Source organism: Myiozetetes cayanensis, unplaced genomic scaffold, assembly GCF_022539395.1.
Source record: "Myiozetetes cayanensis isolate MyiCay16 unplaced genomic scaffold, myiCay2020 scf12, whole genome shotgun sequence".
Classification (NCBI taxonomy): domain Eukaryota; kingdom Metazoa; phylum Chordata; class Aves; order Passeriformes; family Tyrannidae; genus Myiozetetes; species Myiozetetes cayanensis.
The window spans coordinates 23,770,033-23,782,989 of NW_026086826.1; the positions used below are offsets into that span (position 1 = coordinate 23,770,033).

At 42.0% G+C, this 12,957-nt stretch overlaps 1 protein-coding gene across 1 annotated transcript in view; it reads left to right on the forward strand.

The window, feature by feature from the left end:
- Positions 1-12,957, forward strand: part of ATF6 (activating transcription factor 6) — a 75,789-nt gene that overhangs the window by 50,077 nt on the left and 12,755 nt on the right. Inside the window, exon 15 of the mRNA XM_050306835.1 lies at positions 7,984-8,068. Within this exon, the coding sequence (XP_050162792.1) occupies positions 7,984-8,068 (85 nt within the window). The remainder of the gene's footprint in view (positions 1-7,983; positions 8,069-12,957) is intronic.

A 12,957-nucleotide genomic window follows, 5' to 3' on the forward strand; every position in this document is an offset into this window, starting at 1 on the left:
TAACAGTATTTTCCACCTTTATGTGACATCTGCTTTACAGCTGCCTTTTGTGCACCTACATGATACTTTGCATTATAGTCTGTTGTGTATTAGAAAGCTGTGCTGGTCTTTTCAAACCTTGGTGGTGTCATGAGGTACCCTTGCATTTTTGTTCTTACTTTCTCAATTATGACCTGGATCTTCTGCCTTGAGGGAACCAAGATACCCAATGAAACAAAGGGCGGCAAATTAGTCTTGGAGGATGTGGGTTCAAACCAAGGAAAGGAATTCATACAATAGAAGTAGACTTGTGGATCTGCCAGAATGCATTACAGATGCTCTAAGCTTGTATGTATTCAGAGGAGGACTGGGAAAGTTCATGGAAGAGAACTCTATTAATACCTGCTAAATATACAGAAGTGACATCTTTGTTAGAAAATCTGTAGAACTGGAACTGAAAAGTGGCTGGAAGACAGGTGGGGGAAAGTGTCATATCTTTACACAGTGGTCGTTTCCATCTTAGCAAGATGAATTGGCTTTCCTTGGAGTCAGAGGAGGACAGCATCAGCTCCCAGGAAGAAGCAGGAATGCCCAGCCCAGGAAAGGCAGGAAGAGGAAATCAGCAGCAACTACAGCAACAATAAAGCTTAATTTGCCTCTAGTCACTGTGAAGCAGGGACCTCTGCTTTTAGCCTGGAGTGACTTTTTTGTTCTAAAGTAGAATCATATAATGGCTGTTGTTCTGTTTGGGATCTTTTGGAAGTTAAGAGCTACCAGAGAGATGCTACCAGATGTTAAGATGTTAAGAGCTACCAGATGTCTAAGCCTGAGACACTTGCAGTCCATTTAAAAACCTAAAGTGGTCACTTTAATCTCTCTCTTGCTTCTTAGGTTCCTTCTAGCCTCTATGGCAATGTAACATAAATTCAATCCTAAAGGAGAAGGAACAAAAAGTAGTTCTTGCTTTACTGATGTTTGCTGTCTCAGTTTGTGAACTGCAGAGACACAGTTCCCAGCAGGTCTTTGTATCCTTAGTAGTCTCCATAACCTTTTTAGTTCTTAATCCAGAAGAGGTCCTTTGCTGCTGGTTCTCCTTTACACTGAGAAAACAATCCAAAGCTGAGCCCTGCTCAGCATCAGTGCTGCTATTGCAGAGAGTGGAGGAAACTCCTCCAAAGGAAGCTTGTGACAGAGTGAATTTTCCATTCCTCTGAGGTCTCTGGGATTTTCACAAGGCTCTCTGACTCACAGCGAGGTGCTTTCCAGTTAGTTTAGTTTTGGAGCCCGGACCATATCACATCTGGCAGTAGCACAGTTTACAATAAAAGGCACTAAAGACTCCTTCTTTAAAAGGTCTCTCATGTGGGAACTAAACTGGATAGCAACACCCTCTTCTGCAGGGACAATGACCAGAAAGTGTTCCAGAGTGCAGTTAGGTGTTATTTATAAAAATTTGTCTGAGAATGGCAGAAAGGTGTAATCTTACACTACAGGGCATTGTATTGAATGTGGGATTGAGGTATTTCTGGTAAAACACTTAAATAAAAAGCATATCTCATCACTTCATTGCTGTGTGCAGAGTATAGGCTGTAAAAACCACCTGTGCACAGAAACACTGCGATTGGAACAGCATCAGGGTGAAAAGGAACACTTTTGGCAAGAGTAAAAGGAGAAAAAGAATCTCTATTCCCACCACTTTTTGGAGGTTTCTTGTTATGGGACGGTCTTCCTCCCCTGCTCCATCCCTCAAAACAGCCTTAAAACATATAAAAGTAATTAAATTCTATGATTAGGAGTTAGGAGTTGAATTCTCAAGTACAGACTCTCTTCTTTAACTGTGCTGCAAAATCAAACTGTGTTAATGTATGCAGGCTAACCTCAAGTTTAATATCTGTAGAACTGGTACACTTTCAAATTAAGTGAAATGGTTATTGTGAAACCCAAAGTAGTAAAGCTACTGGAGCTTCCCGGGGTGGGCTGTCAAGAGCTGGTGCAGAGAGGCTGAGACCTTGTGAAATTTTATTGTGGGTTTTCTGTGGATTCCTTGCTGTCATTATCCCATCTTTGACCTGCTCCCATACTCATCTTTGCGTGTCACGGGTTCCCTGTAAGGATCCATTATGAAGTGAGTAAATCTGCTTGGATTTATGAGGTCTACCTTAAGAAAACCAACCAAACAAAAACCAAGCGAACAAAAAAACCCCCACACATCAACTTTGTAAATCTGCCTTGTTTTTAAAGTTCATGGTATAATGAGAAGTGTGGTGGCTATGAATCACAGTTTGTTTAGAGGTGTTAACTGGTTTCCTCTCTTTTTTTCTGCTCTTAAAACCATCCCCATGCTGTTCAGATATAAGGGTCAGACTGAAATGGTTCCAGAGGCTCCCTCCCCTCCCCTCTGCAGTTTCTGCCCCATTTAATCTCCACTGATAGTGAAGGCAGTGTTGCAGGAACTTCTGACATTTTCAGATGGACCAGTGTTGTATCCAGTGTGGTGTAACCTCAGGACACCATATGGTTGCCATCACCCAAACAAATCAATAGTGAAATTATACAGCCATTTCCTCTACAAATTTGTAAACTTTCATACACGTCCTCTCCGAACTGACAGAGGAAACCAGAAACAGATACTCCAAGGCCAGATCCCCGTTTACATCCTGATCTGTGCTGTGTGCATTGCAAGTTCTCTTCCCTGGAGAACAGCCTCTTTTCGTGTCTGGAGAGCTGCTGAAGTCCAGCTCTGGCTGTCCTGAGAATGAAGCTCCACCTTCAGAGGTACCACTTCCCAGTTAGGAGTCACGTGCCAAAGCCTGCGGTGCTGCTCAGGGCAGGGTCTGTGGCCTGGGTGGGAGGTCACAACAGACACAACCCATCTCTGGCAACAGCTGACACCCTGAAACAATTATTTTGAAATTTTTAAAAAGTGTAAGACCTGTGGTTTATGAAAGATCTGTCAGCCCAGGGGTTTAAAAAGTGCAGCTCCTCGGAGGATCTGTATTCTGAATCAGTCTCTGAAGTGGCATGCAACTTTTTGGGCCTGGGGAAGCACATTTTGGTTTCACATTCTTTGTATGGCAGAAAACATGCCTCTGTAGAAGGTCCAGTGTCATCTCATTGACTTGAAAGCCCTGAAGATGTTCAGAAAAAACGGGTTTGAAAGACAATACGTGGATTTGATGCACAATTTTTTTTATGATCAAAAAAGCACTTGATTTCTATCTGCTTCGTCTTGAGATCACTAGATGTGGTCAGGTGGTTAATAGATAAGCTGTGAAGCTGTAGGGAGGTGTTGAACACTACTAGAAGTACTGTTATTAGAGAAAAATGGTACCCCCAGGAGCTTTGGGAAGCTGCCAGCACTTCAGTGGGATGTGGGAAGCTCCTCAGCCTGTATTGGCAGTGGTTGTAATGTGGTCCCGGAATCACAGCATGAAGATTCAGGCTGGAAGAGATTGAAGCATGATTCCCTGGGAGACCTCTTAGTCATAAAGAGAGATGAAAAATGTCCAGCTACAGTGTTTGTTTACTGTAAGAAGTCCTGTGAAGCTGCTGGACAGGGTGCCCTTTGGCACGAAGAGGCGCCTGGCTATCTGCCCCCTCTGCTCTGGCAATGCCTTTGTTGGTCGCAATATTCTAGCACGTAGCTGGTCTCCAAGGCAATGGTAAAGATCAAATCTCCTCGTCGAGGCGAATTGCAAGAACACCACATTAAAGTTTTCCTTTGGTATTTTACTCCAGTCTCCTTGGAGCTTTTATTCCTGTAAAGGAACAAATGTCACTTGTTTTCACAGAGGTTGTCCTTAGCTGGTCAAAGTTGGATCTCTTAACGAAGAGCAGGGCTCGTTCGGACCTCTGCACAAAGTCTTTGTGGGAAGTGAGGTAGGGGCTGTCTTACAGGAGTGGAGTCTTGGCTTCCACATGGATCACACCTGTGCTTTGCAGGGTACATGCTCCAAACCACTGGGAAGGGTCAGGCTTGGTTTTGCCCTGCTGTAGCATGACAAGCAGTGTTCACACTGGCAGATGTGATAAACGCGCTGTAACAAAGCACATCTAAATCAAGTTACGTTAATTATTTTCTGGTCTTTCAATGCTTTTGCTCAAGACTCTAGAAAAGGCTTTTGAAAAATGCTTATCCATACCTAAGCACAATACCTAAGAAGGTAAGAAAAATCTAGGGGAATTGATTTGACAGATAGTAACCTCTGGGATAGGAGGAAAGACAGCTCATGCTGAGAGTGCAGAGCCTTGCAGGGCTGGAAATCCGTTCCTTTTTGTCCCGTGTCACTTGGGTGACATATCCCTCAAATGCATGCACATTCCCTCCAAACATTCCCCATAGCTCTGGTAATATTTTCCTCCATCATGGTCATACTGTGAGGATTAATTCCTTCATGTTTCTTTGAAATGGAGGAGGAGCTCAGCAGATTGCCTGCAGCGAGGTGCAGTAGTACTCCCAGGGAGACACCTGTAGGTGAGGGGACATGCATTGCAAAAGCCAAAACCAGCAGTGTTGCCAATTCTATTAATTTAAAAGACCAGGAGTCCAGCTTATGAAATTATAGTAGTTTAAGAAGCAAAATTAAATCCAAAAGATCCATGAATAGCATGCTTTTTCTCTGTTTAATGCAACTTCATTGTATGCAGTGTTGATGTTTTATGTCCTTTAATTATGAGTTAGAAACAGTTTTTCAAACGGAAGTTAAAATGCTTGCATATTTTCATGTATCTAGGTAGGAGGGACTTTAAGTACCAAACCACATGTCACGAGGCCCAGGCTGAAGCTGCAGGAGCAGCCTGTGTATTCTAGCACAGTAGAAGAGGATTTCCATTGCCTTTTGGCTCTGGGGGTTAGAGATACATGAGGCTCCAAAGCTTAATCCCTGTTAGAGCCCTGATAACACTGATCTTATATGTAAGAAGCTTCAGAACCCTTAATTGCAGTTCCATATGTTGTTGAGTCCAGAAGCTGATCACCAGGCATTGAAGTAGCCAGCAGAGTAAAGGTTCAGTCAGGAAAGTCATTCTACAGGGGTGCCTAATTTCTAAGTGTTTACAGCTCTGATTAGCTATGTTCTAATAATATTCCTGGATGTTTTGTGGTGGCAAGGACTTAATAAATATGATTATTAATCCGAAGTTTAGCAAGTAACATCTTCATAATTTAGCCCCAGGAAAAAATGTGCTTCAGTGTTCCAGCTTACTAAATGAAGGCAGTGTATTCGTGGCTGGATTTTTAGTATCTATGTCTATATTTATCTATTTGTCCATCTCATCTGGCTTCAGTATCACTGAACTGTAGAGATGATCAAAAGCAAAATGAGAATGCTGAAGCTGGGGTCTCATTTGAAATATTGTCTTTCCAGACTGATATTTTTCCAGTCATTCCGCCAGAAGTCTCCATCATCTATTTAAATTGTCGTCTAAGTGCAACTCTTGGCCCAAGCCAAGGCCATCTGTTGTTGAGTAATAGTTGTGATTTATTCTGCCTCTGGTTGACACTCATTCTCCTGGGCCAGATGCTGACTTGCAAAATTTGCTTTTATTAATTTTCAGTTTTAGATCATGTGTTAATATCACAAATAGCATTTTAATTTTAGACTTTTTTTGTCTAGTGGTTAAAATTAGGAATGAGTAATAGTATCACGCCCCTCTCTGGAATGCAATTCAGCATACTTGAGAACAGGATAGGACATTTTAGAAATACATTCAAACAACGTTTCTAAATGTCTGCTTTCTTCCTAATCACTAATCTCTGTGCTCATTTTGGTTGCATATAAATAATTAGTAGCAGTTTGGGTTTAGAGTTGACTGGCTTTTTGTATGTCTGTCTTCTCCAGAGTTGGTGTTGAATCACTGAGGGATTGTGCAGCAACTCCAAAGCACATTTGGATACAATTGTGAAGTCCTTGTGGTAGTTCTTAATACAATTTTTACACAGAGTAAGTAAAAGTGCCATTATAAGCAAAGCTAAGCCAGGATAAATTAATGCACCAGTCTTCAGATAGGTTAGCAAAAAATAGTTGTTACTCGTAATGATTCTCAGGTGTGCAGTACTTCTGTTTTGCTAAGTAATGATGGTGTGGACTCTTGGAAACATTGAAAAAGAAAAATAAAACAGTATAAGCATTTTTAAGTGATGCTAAATATAGTCGTCAAATCATGACAAGGACATGATTACAAAATGTAGTTGCAGACATCTTATCTTTGGCCTGTTCCCTTGGGAACATTGGATTTCAAGAACAGTTTTTATGTAAAGTTCATTGTCTTACTGAATGTTGTCTTAATCTTAGTGGTTCAGAAGTGAAATGGGAATTACATGTGTGATCTGAGATTTATACCAGAGTGGTTTTATAATTTTGGTACCAAGATGTTTTTTACAGACTTTCATTTAAGTAATGTTTTCTTCTCATGGTCAGTCATTTGGGGTTTTGAGGGGGAAATTTTTGATGGGAAAAAAAGAGAGTGGTATTTCTTCAATTCTCTGTCTACAGAATATCTTGATATATTTAACACCTAACTGTGTGTAACTCAGTTCCCTGAATCTTATACATAACAATGCAGTGTTTAGGTATTAAAAAGGCAAAATTAAAGTTACCCTGACATTAATAAATTAATAACTGTGCCCTGAAGGAAATCTGATTCAGTCTGTTGAAAAGATCACCTTGGCCAAAAGTATGAGATGTGTGTATGCCTGTTCTTACATGGGAAACCATGAAATGAGATGGGCCCATCAAACTTGCTTCTGCTTTTTAACCATGTGTCTGGATCTTGGAAAGCAAAAGGCAGATGTTCTCTTCTGAACCTCTTAATGAGCTGGTGTCCACCTATTTGCATGGCTACACCTGCCAGCTTTTATTCTTCTCAGGGACACTGGGAATGAATTGCTGGGGTTGGGAGAAGGGCAAACACGGGGGCTGGGAAAATAAACCTCTCCATTAATTCTTTGAGACCTGGAAAACGTGCTTGGTGATTGGGAGGTTTTCGTTTCACTTAGAGCCTGAGTTATAAATTTAAACTCAATTCAACAATTATATAAACAGCCTTTTGTTCCTAATTACTAAGAGAGAGCAAACATGCTTCCTTCACGATGCCCACTGCATGCTGAGACAGTGCAGTGAAGCAAAGTTCTGTCAGGGAAGCTAAACTTTGAAAGACATGGGAAGGTTCCCTCATCCTCAGTAGTCTCTCTTTGGTCCAACTGGATCAGCAAAGCACAATAATGTGGGAGAGGCCTGGACTGGAGCTTTCGAGTTCTGTCGATAAGGGAAGAACCATATTTTCCCTTGAGCAATTTGAGTTCAGCAACAGCAAAGAAAAAGAAAAACAACCTGAAGAAAGGCTGCATTTTTCCTTGCAGGTCAGGTCCATATCCAGAGTGTTTCCTGCAGATGCAGCTTCCACTGCTCAGACCCAGGGTAGTTAGTTTGAGCTCTGCTGTCTTAGGGCAGCACCCAGGCACCTCACAGTTGAGACAGGATACTAAAGCACAGCTTTACCATCAAACTTCCCTGGGAGGTTTTGTCAGCAGAGCTCATATTTTACACCCCACCACAACTCTGACCAGTGAGTCCTACTGCACCATGCATGTGGTGCAGAGCTTGACAGAGACAGCAAGATGACTTCCAGTAAACAGTGCTGCAAATAAAACTCCCAATTCAGCAAGGTCCTCTAACCACATGTTTAAATATTATTGAAGTCAAGTTAAATTACTTCAATCATATATCCATAAGTACTCAGTTGAATGAGGGCTTAATAGTAGTTTCCATCTCTTTCCACATAATCAAGGCTTTTTGATATTCCTCTGCATGCGATAGGGATTTCTTCTTGGTTACACAGCGTGAGCAATTGCTGTGACTTTTGGAAGACTTCCACAACGATATGAATTTTCTAAGCTGTTGTAAATAGTTCTGTGTGGAATGCCTGTAACACAGAATGGAAAGGAATTTTCCCAGCTCTGTACTTTCAGAGTAGATTTAACACATCTTTTCCACTGTTTTCCAGGACCACCTGTTATTGCCAGCCACCACACATAATAAGACCAGAAGGCCGAAGATGTCTATAGTGTTGCCAGCTGTAAACATCAATGGTAAGTCCAAAACATGAAAGAGAACGATAAGAGAACAATTTCAAAGAGATGTGCCTGGAGTGTACATGGAAAGAAAACTTAGATTAAGTGTCTGTCATTGTAGCAAAATATAACAAAAGAAGTGAAATGGGTCATTACTGGACCTTAGTTGCCAGGGTCCCCTTGAATCTGCAGTACTGACAAATCACCAGTGCCTGGTCACCCAGACTGTAGATGGGACTTGGCCAGCAGTTCTGCAGTGTCTCATTCTGGCTCCTTCAAGAACAGAGGGGGTGCCACGCAGTTGTGCTGATTTGTACACAGCTGGTTAAAGGGTTACATGAACACCATTTAACTTCTCTGACTTGGTGGCTACAGAGATCCCGTTGACACCGTCCTCATCTTCTCATTTGTGTTCCTCCTACGCCTGCTTAGCAGGGCAAATTCCTTGGCCTTGCTGGTTTGTTAGGATGCTGACTGCCTTCCCTCGGCTTCCTCAGCTGTTTACCACTCTGTTATACAACACTCAGTGTGAGTGGGACCTCTCAGCACTGCATGGTCAAGATTAATAATCATCATGTTACAGTGCTGCAGGACAGCAGGGAAAACAGCTTTGCAGTGGGGCACAGGCTTATTGGTGCACAGAAATGTTCTTGATCCACATTTCAGTCCCACATGAGAGACAGGACATGGCCTGTACAAATATATCGTTAATTCCTATGGTGAGGAACTGCCGATTTAAGACATATTTGGGTCACAGGGTCGTTGTCACAGTCATCAAACGCATTGTGAACCCTGTAACAGTGTAAACTTTACTTTCTGAGTAACTCTGCACATAACGCTTTTTTAAAACGTCTGTGTTTTACAGTCCATGTGAATCATAAACCCAAATGTTATTGTTAAATTGGAGCATGCCGAAAACATTATCTGATGATGCGAATTTCCATAAACTAAGGGGAAAAAAATCAGTTCAGACTTTCAGCATTTTGATAATTACACTTTCCCATACAGTACTCTCGAGTGTGATAATCTGTACAGCTGCCTTAGGGGAATTTTTATGAGATATATCAGAATTACTTTTGGCATTTATCTGCCTGAAACTCCCTTTTTATGTCTATTACAAAAATCCTTTTCTGGCTTAGCTGAATTATCACGTGCAACTGGGCACTTTATCACTTGATAACAAAGTATTTCTTCTTAACAGTTTACTGAGTCCTGTTTTAGTTGAAATAATTTTTCAGCTGTTGGAGTAAATATAATTTGGAAAATATGCATCAGAATCCAGTGACAAGTCTTATCCTTCATTTATTGTTTCATTATTATGAAACATTGTGAAATTATATTTTCCTGAGTTCTTTGGGATTTTTCTGTGGAACATCAGCATAATCCAGGAAATAAAAAAATGTCCAGGGATTTGGGCAGAGATGTCAAAACAGATGAGACACGAGGATAGCATTAAGTAAACAACGGTGTCAAACACTGATTCCTCTCTGACACCCAGCCAGGTATTAGGAACAAAATTATAAGATACACAAGAAACAGATGGCAAGTTGGCTTGATTTTCACTTGACTATTGGTAGATAACCTGAAAGAAACTATTTCCTAGAATGTTCTGTCTGGATAAGAACCCATTTGCCTCCTTCGAGAATATTGCTTCTCCACCCTATTCTCCCTCTGTGGGGACAGAGCATGTCCTGAACAAGCATCTGGAAGTTAGCTGACAACAAGGCTTTCCTCCCAGCTGTCTGCTGTTCTTTTGAGCCCACCTTAGTTCTTTGTGCACCTGCAGAGAGTTGGCTGCTAGAAAACGATGAGTCTCCTTGGGAGAAATTGGCAAAACTTTCAGTGAAAGAACTTGTCCCCTCCTGCCTTTTCTTGTGCCTCAGCCAGATCTCTGTGCAAGAAGGGAAGCCTTTTCTACTGCCACTTACTTGCCCTTCCTTTTTGCTGCCACAGCCCTGGCAGAGGAGATGACAGGAATGCAAGTAAAAGGGTCTTATTTTTGAAACTCTTTCCAAACTTCATGACTTACTTTTTTCTGTGGAGTCTTTTTCTGTGTATTAAAGTTTACCCATGGATCTGTTTCCAAGCAGGAAACAGTGCAGTTGAGAAGCAACCCTTTGAATTACTTGGACAGTCTTCTCCCATCAGGATAGATCCTCTTCTGATCACACTTTGATTGCTCTAGTACTTTCTGAGCTCCACTAGAGACTCTGACTTTAGCTGGCTTGAGCCATTCTCACCACTGTAGTAGACATGTGCATGCACTTGTGTGCAGTCAGTAAGATGGAAGTTGAGGAGAATGATATTGTACATGATTAAGTTTCAAGGTGAAGACTTGATTTAAAGTGTCCAGTTGCTGTATGTTGGAAAACAGTAAAAATGGCCATTACTTATAGTTTTCTGCCACATGCTTCTTCTCCCAGTCACCCTGAACCGCCCATGCCCCTCTGCAGGCCTGAGGATAAGCCAGACAGATTCTCACTGAGGGCATCTGTGCAGGTGCACAGAAATATATTTCAATATTTAAATATGTTTAGTGTGTTAACGTATGTTAAATAAATTTAATGTATTTTTCTTTTAAGTATAGGAACTTATTGCACCTTCATACACGTTAGTCCTCTCCCTCATACTCTCTTTTCCTTCCTCCCACCCTGTTCATAGCCTCTTTCCCCCAGTTCACAGTCAATACTTGCTTCCAGGTCCTCCATTTCTAGCCCCCTAGATGCTCTTGCAGCTCTGCTCTTGGCCCCTTGGCCAGACATGCCCAGTTCTGACCTGCCTCTGCCCAGCATCAGAGCCCCAGCATTTGTGGACACATGTGATACTTGCAGAAAATCTGCCTGGTGGTACCTAAGGGCCTTTGTGTTGGTAAGCCTGGAGGGAAAGAAGCAGAACCATGGAGACCTAGTCCCACTCTACATGGTTTTTGAGGCACCACTGGTCTGCCTTTTGGAGAAGTTATTCCAAGAAGAAATATCTTGCAGTTTCTCATGGGAATGAAAACCAACTGCAATTTACTGTTAAACTCCAGCTTTTGTTTTCAAGCAAGTCATGTTTGTTATGCTGGATTGCAACTATTATTTTAGAAATCTAACTATGCACTAGAGACCATTTAAGTCTCCAGTAGGTTTCATTCCTAAATTTGCTTTTATTGTAATTCAGAATCTTGTTGGCTCATTACACCAATACCAAACTGACATATAGGCGGTGCCTTTCTTGAAGTTTAAGTGAAACCATCTGCCATTAGCCTTCTATTTATTTAACTGCTGTAAAAAATGCGGTGGGTTATGACATCGATCTTTGGATCCAAATAATCTATAGAGTACAGCACAGCCAAGCCACTCTTCCTACCCCAAGCCTTTTTTGCCCTGCAGAATGCCTGCAGCTTTGCAGCACAGCACACCCCACGCTCCGCTCTGCAGCACAGAGAAGTGAGAACATAGGTACAGCCATTCAGGGCTGGAGATTCCATTCAGCGTTTGGCCCAAGAGCCCCTTCCATGAACGCATTTCCCCCTAGGATTAGGTGAGGTGCTCTCACAGCTTGCTCTGCCTCTTGGTAGGAGCAGCTGTAAATGCCTATGTAGGTGTGTACTAACCAGGAGTACTGGTGGCCTTAGCAGCAGGAGAAACACTAAAAAGGCGTTTTTTCTTCTTAGGATCCCTGTGCAAAACAGTTCCCTGAGCGTGAAAGTCCTTCCATCCTTTGCTCTCTTAAATTGAGGATTGGTGTCTGCACTTTCAGCCAAAAAAAAGTGAGAGACCTGATGAGAAAGCCCCTGGTGCAATCTGAGGCTCATTTTCTTGGAATTGGCAACCATGACAGAGAAGGTTTTGAAATTTTTACAAATATTCTGGATAGGTCCTCAGTCTAATGTAACCCAGCAGGGCTTGTCTTCAGTCTGCCTTAGCTGTTTGTGTGCCTGACCCTCTATCACTTGTAGGTTTCTGGGTTCTTGAAGAGTCCTGTTCTTTTAAGGGTTACATTTTTTCTTGAAACACAACATCAAAATAAACTTCTAAAGGCAGAAGTGAAGTGGGATAGTGAGTTTTGCAAAGTCCATGTGCTCTATTGTGTTGGCCAGCTTCTGATGGTGACCACTTCCCTCAGCTTCCCTTGTAAGCATCCATCATCATCATACTGGTGTAAAAGACTTCAAAAATGCTCTGAAATAATACACATGCTAATTAAAAAGGTGAAGTGGGAAGTGATAAGGCTTTTTGATCAAAACTGGAGTGATTCCTGACATGAAGCTGCATGATTATTTGCATGAAGCTACAAAGAACGTTCTTTCAACTGACAGCCATGTGCAAGCAACTCATAGATGTCCAAGGCTGGTAGCAAACTGTCTGTGAAAAATCCATAGGGCAAACAGAACCCACATGGGCTGAGAAGGAAAATAAAAACTAAAGCTCTTCGGGAAGTGACAATGTTCTGTAAGTTCCCATGTCTTGGGGTTGAATAAATAAGGTCTTCAGCTTCCTCTGCCTTTCAAGGTCAAGCAAACAAAGGATGCTATTTCCGTTTTTCAGAGCAAGAAGCAGAATTCCCAGTCAGTCATTGAGGAAGGTCTAAAACAATACGTATCACCCACTGAACAGCAGCTGACTTCCCTGAAGGTTACTGCTTGATGTTTTGAGTAGCCTTCTCTCTCACTTGGAAGAGCCTCAGAATGGTTTCCAGGAGGGTAATGGCCCCACCTATCTCTAGCTGTTGTTGGTTCATTCTTCTCCTTGTGCTTGAAAGCCAAGTCTTGGTGCCTGTGGCTTCCTCTCACAGCTGCTCTCCTTGCCCCAGACTGAGAAGCTCATGTCACTCTAGCAGGCACAGAGGACGCATCTCTTGGGTGCAAAAGCATGATCCATAGAGATACTGCCCTCATTGTTTCTGCTTTTACATCCAGATTT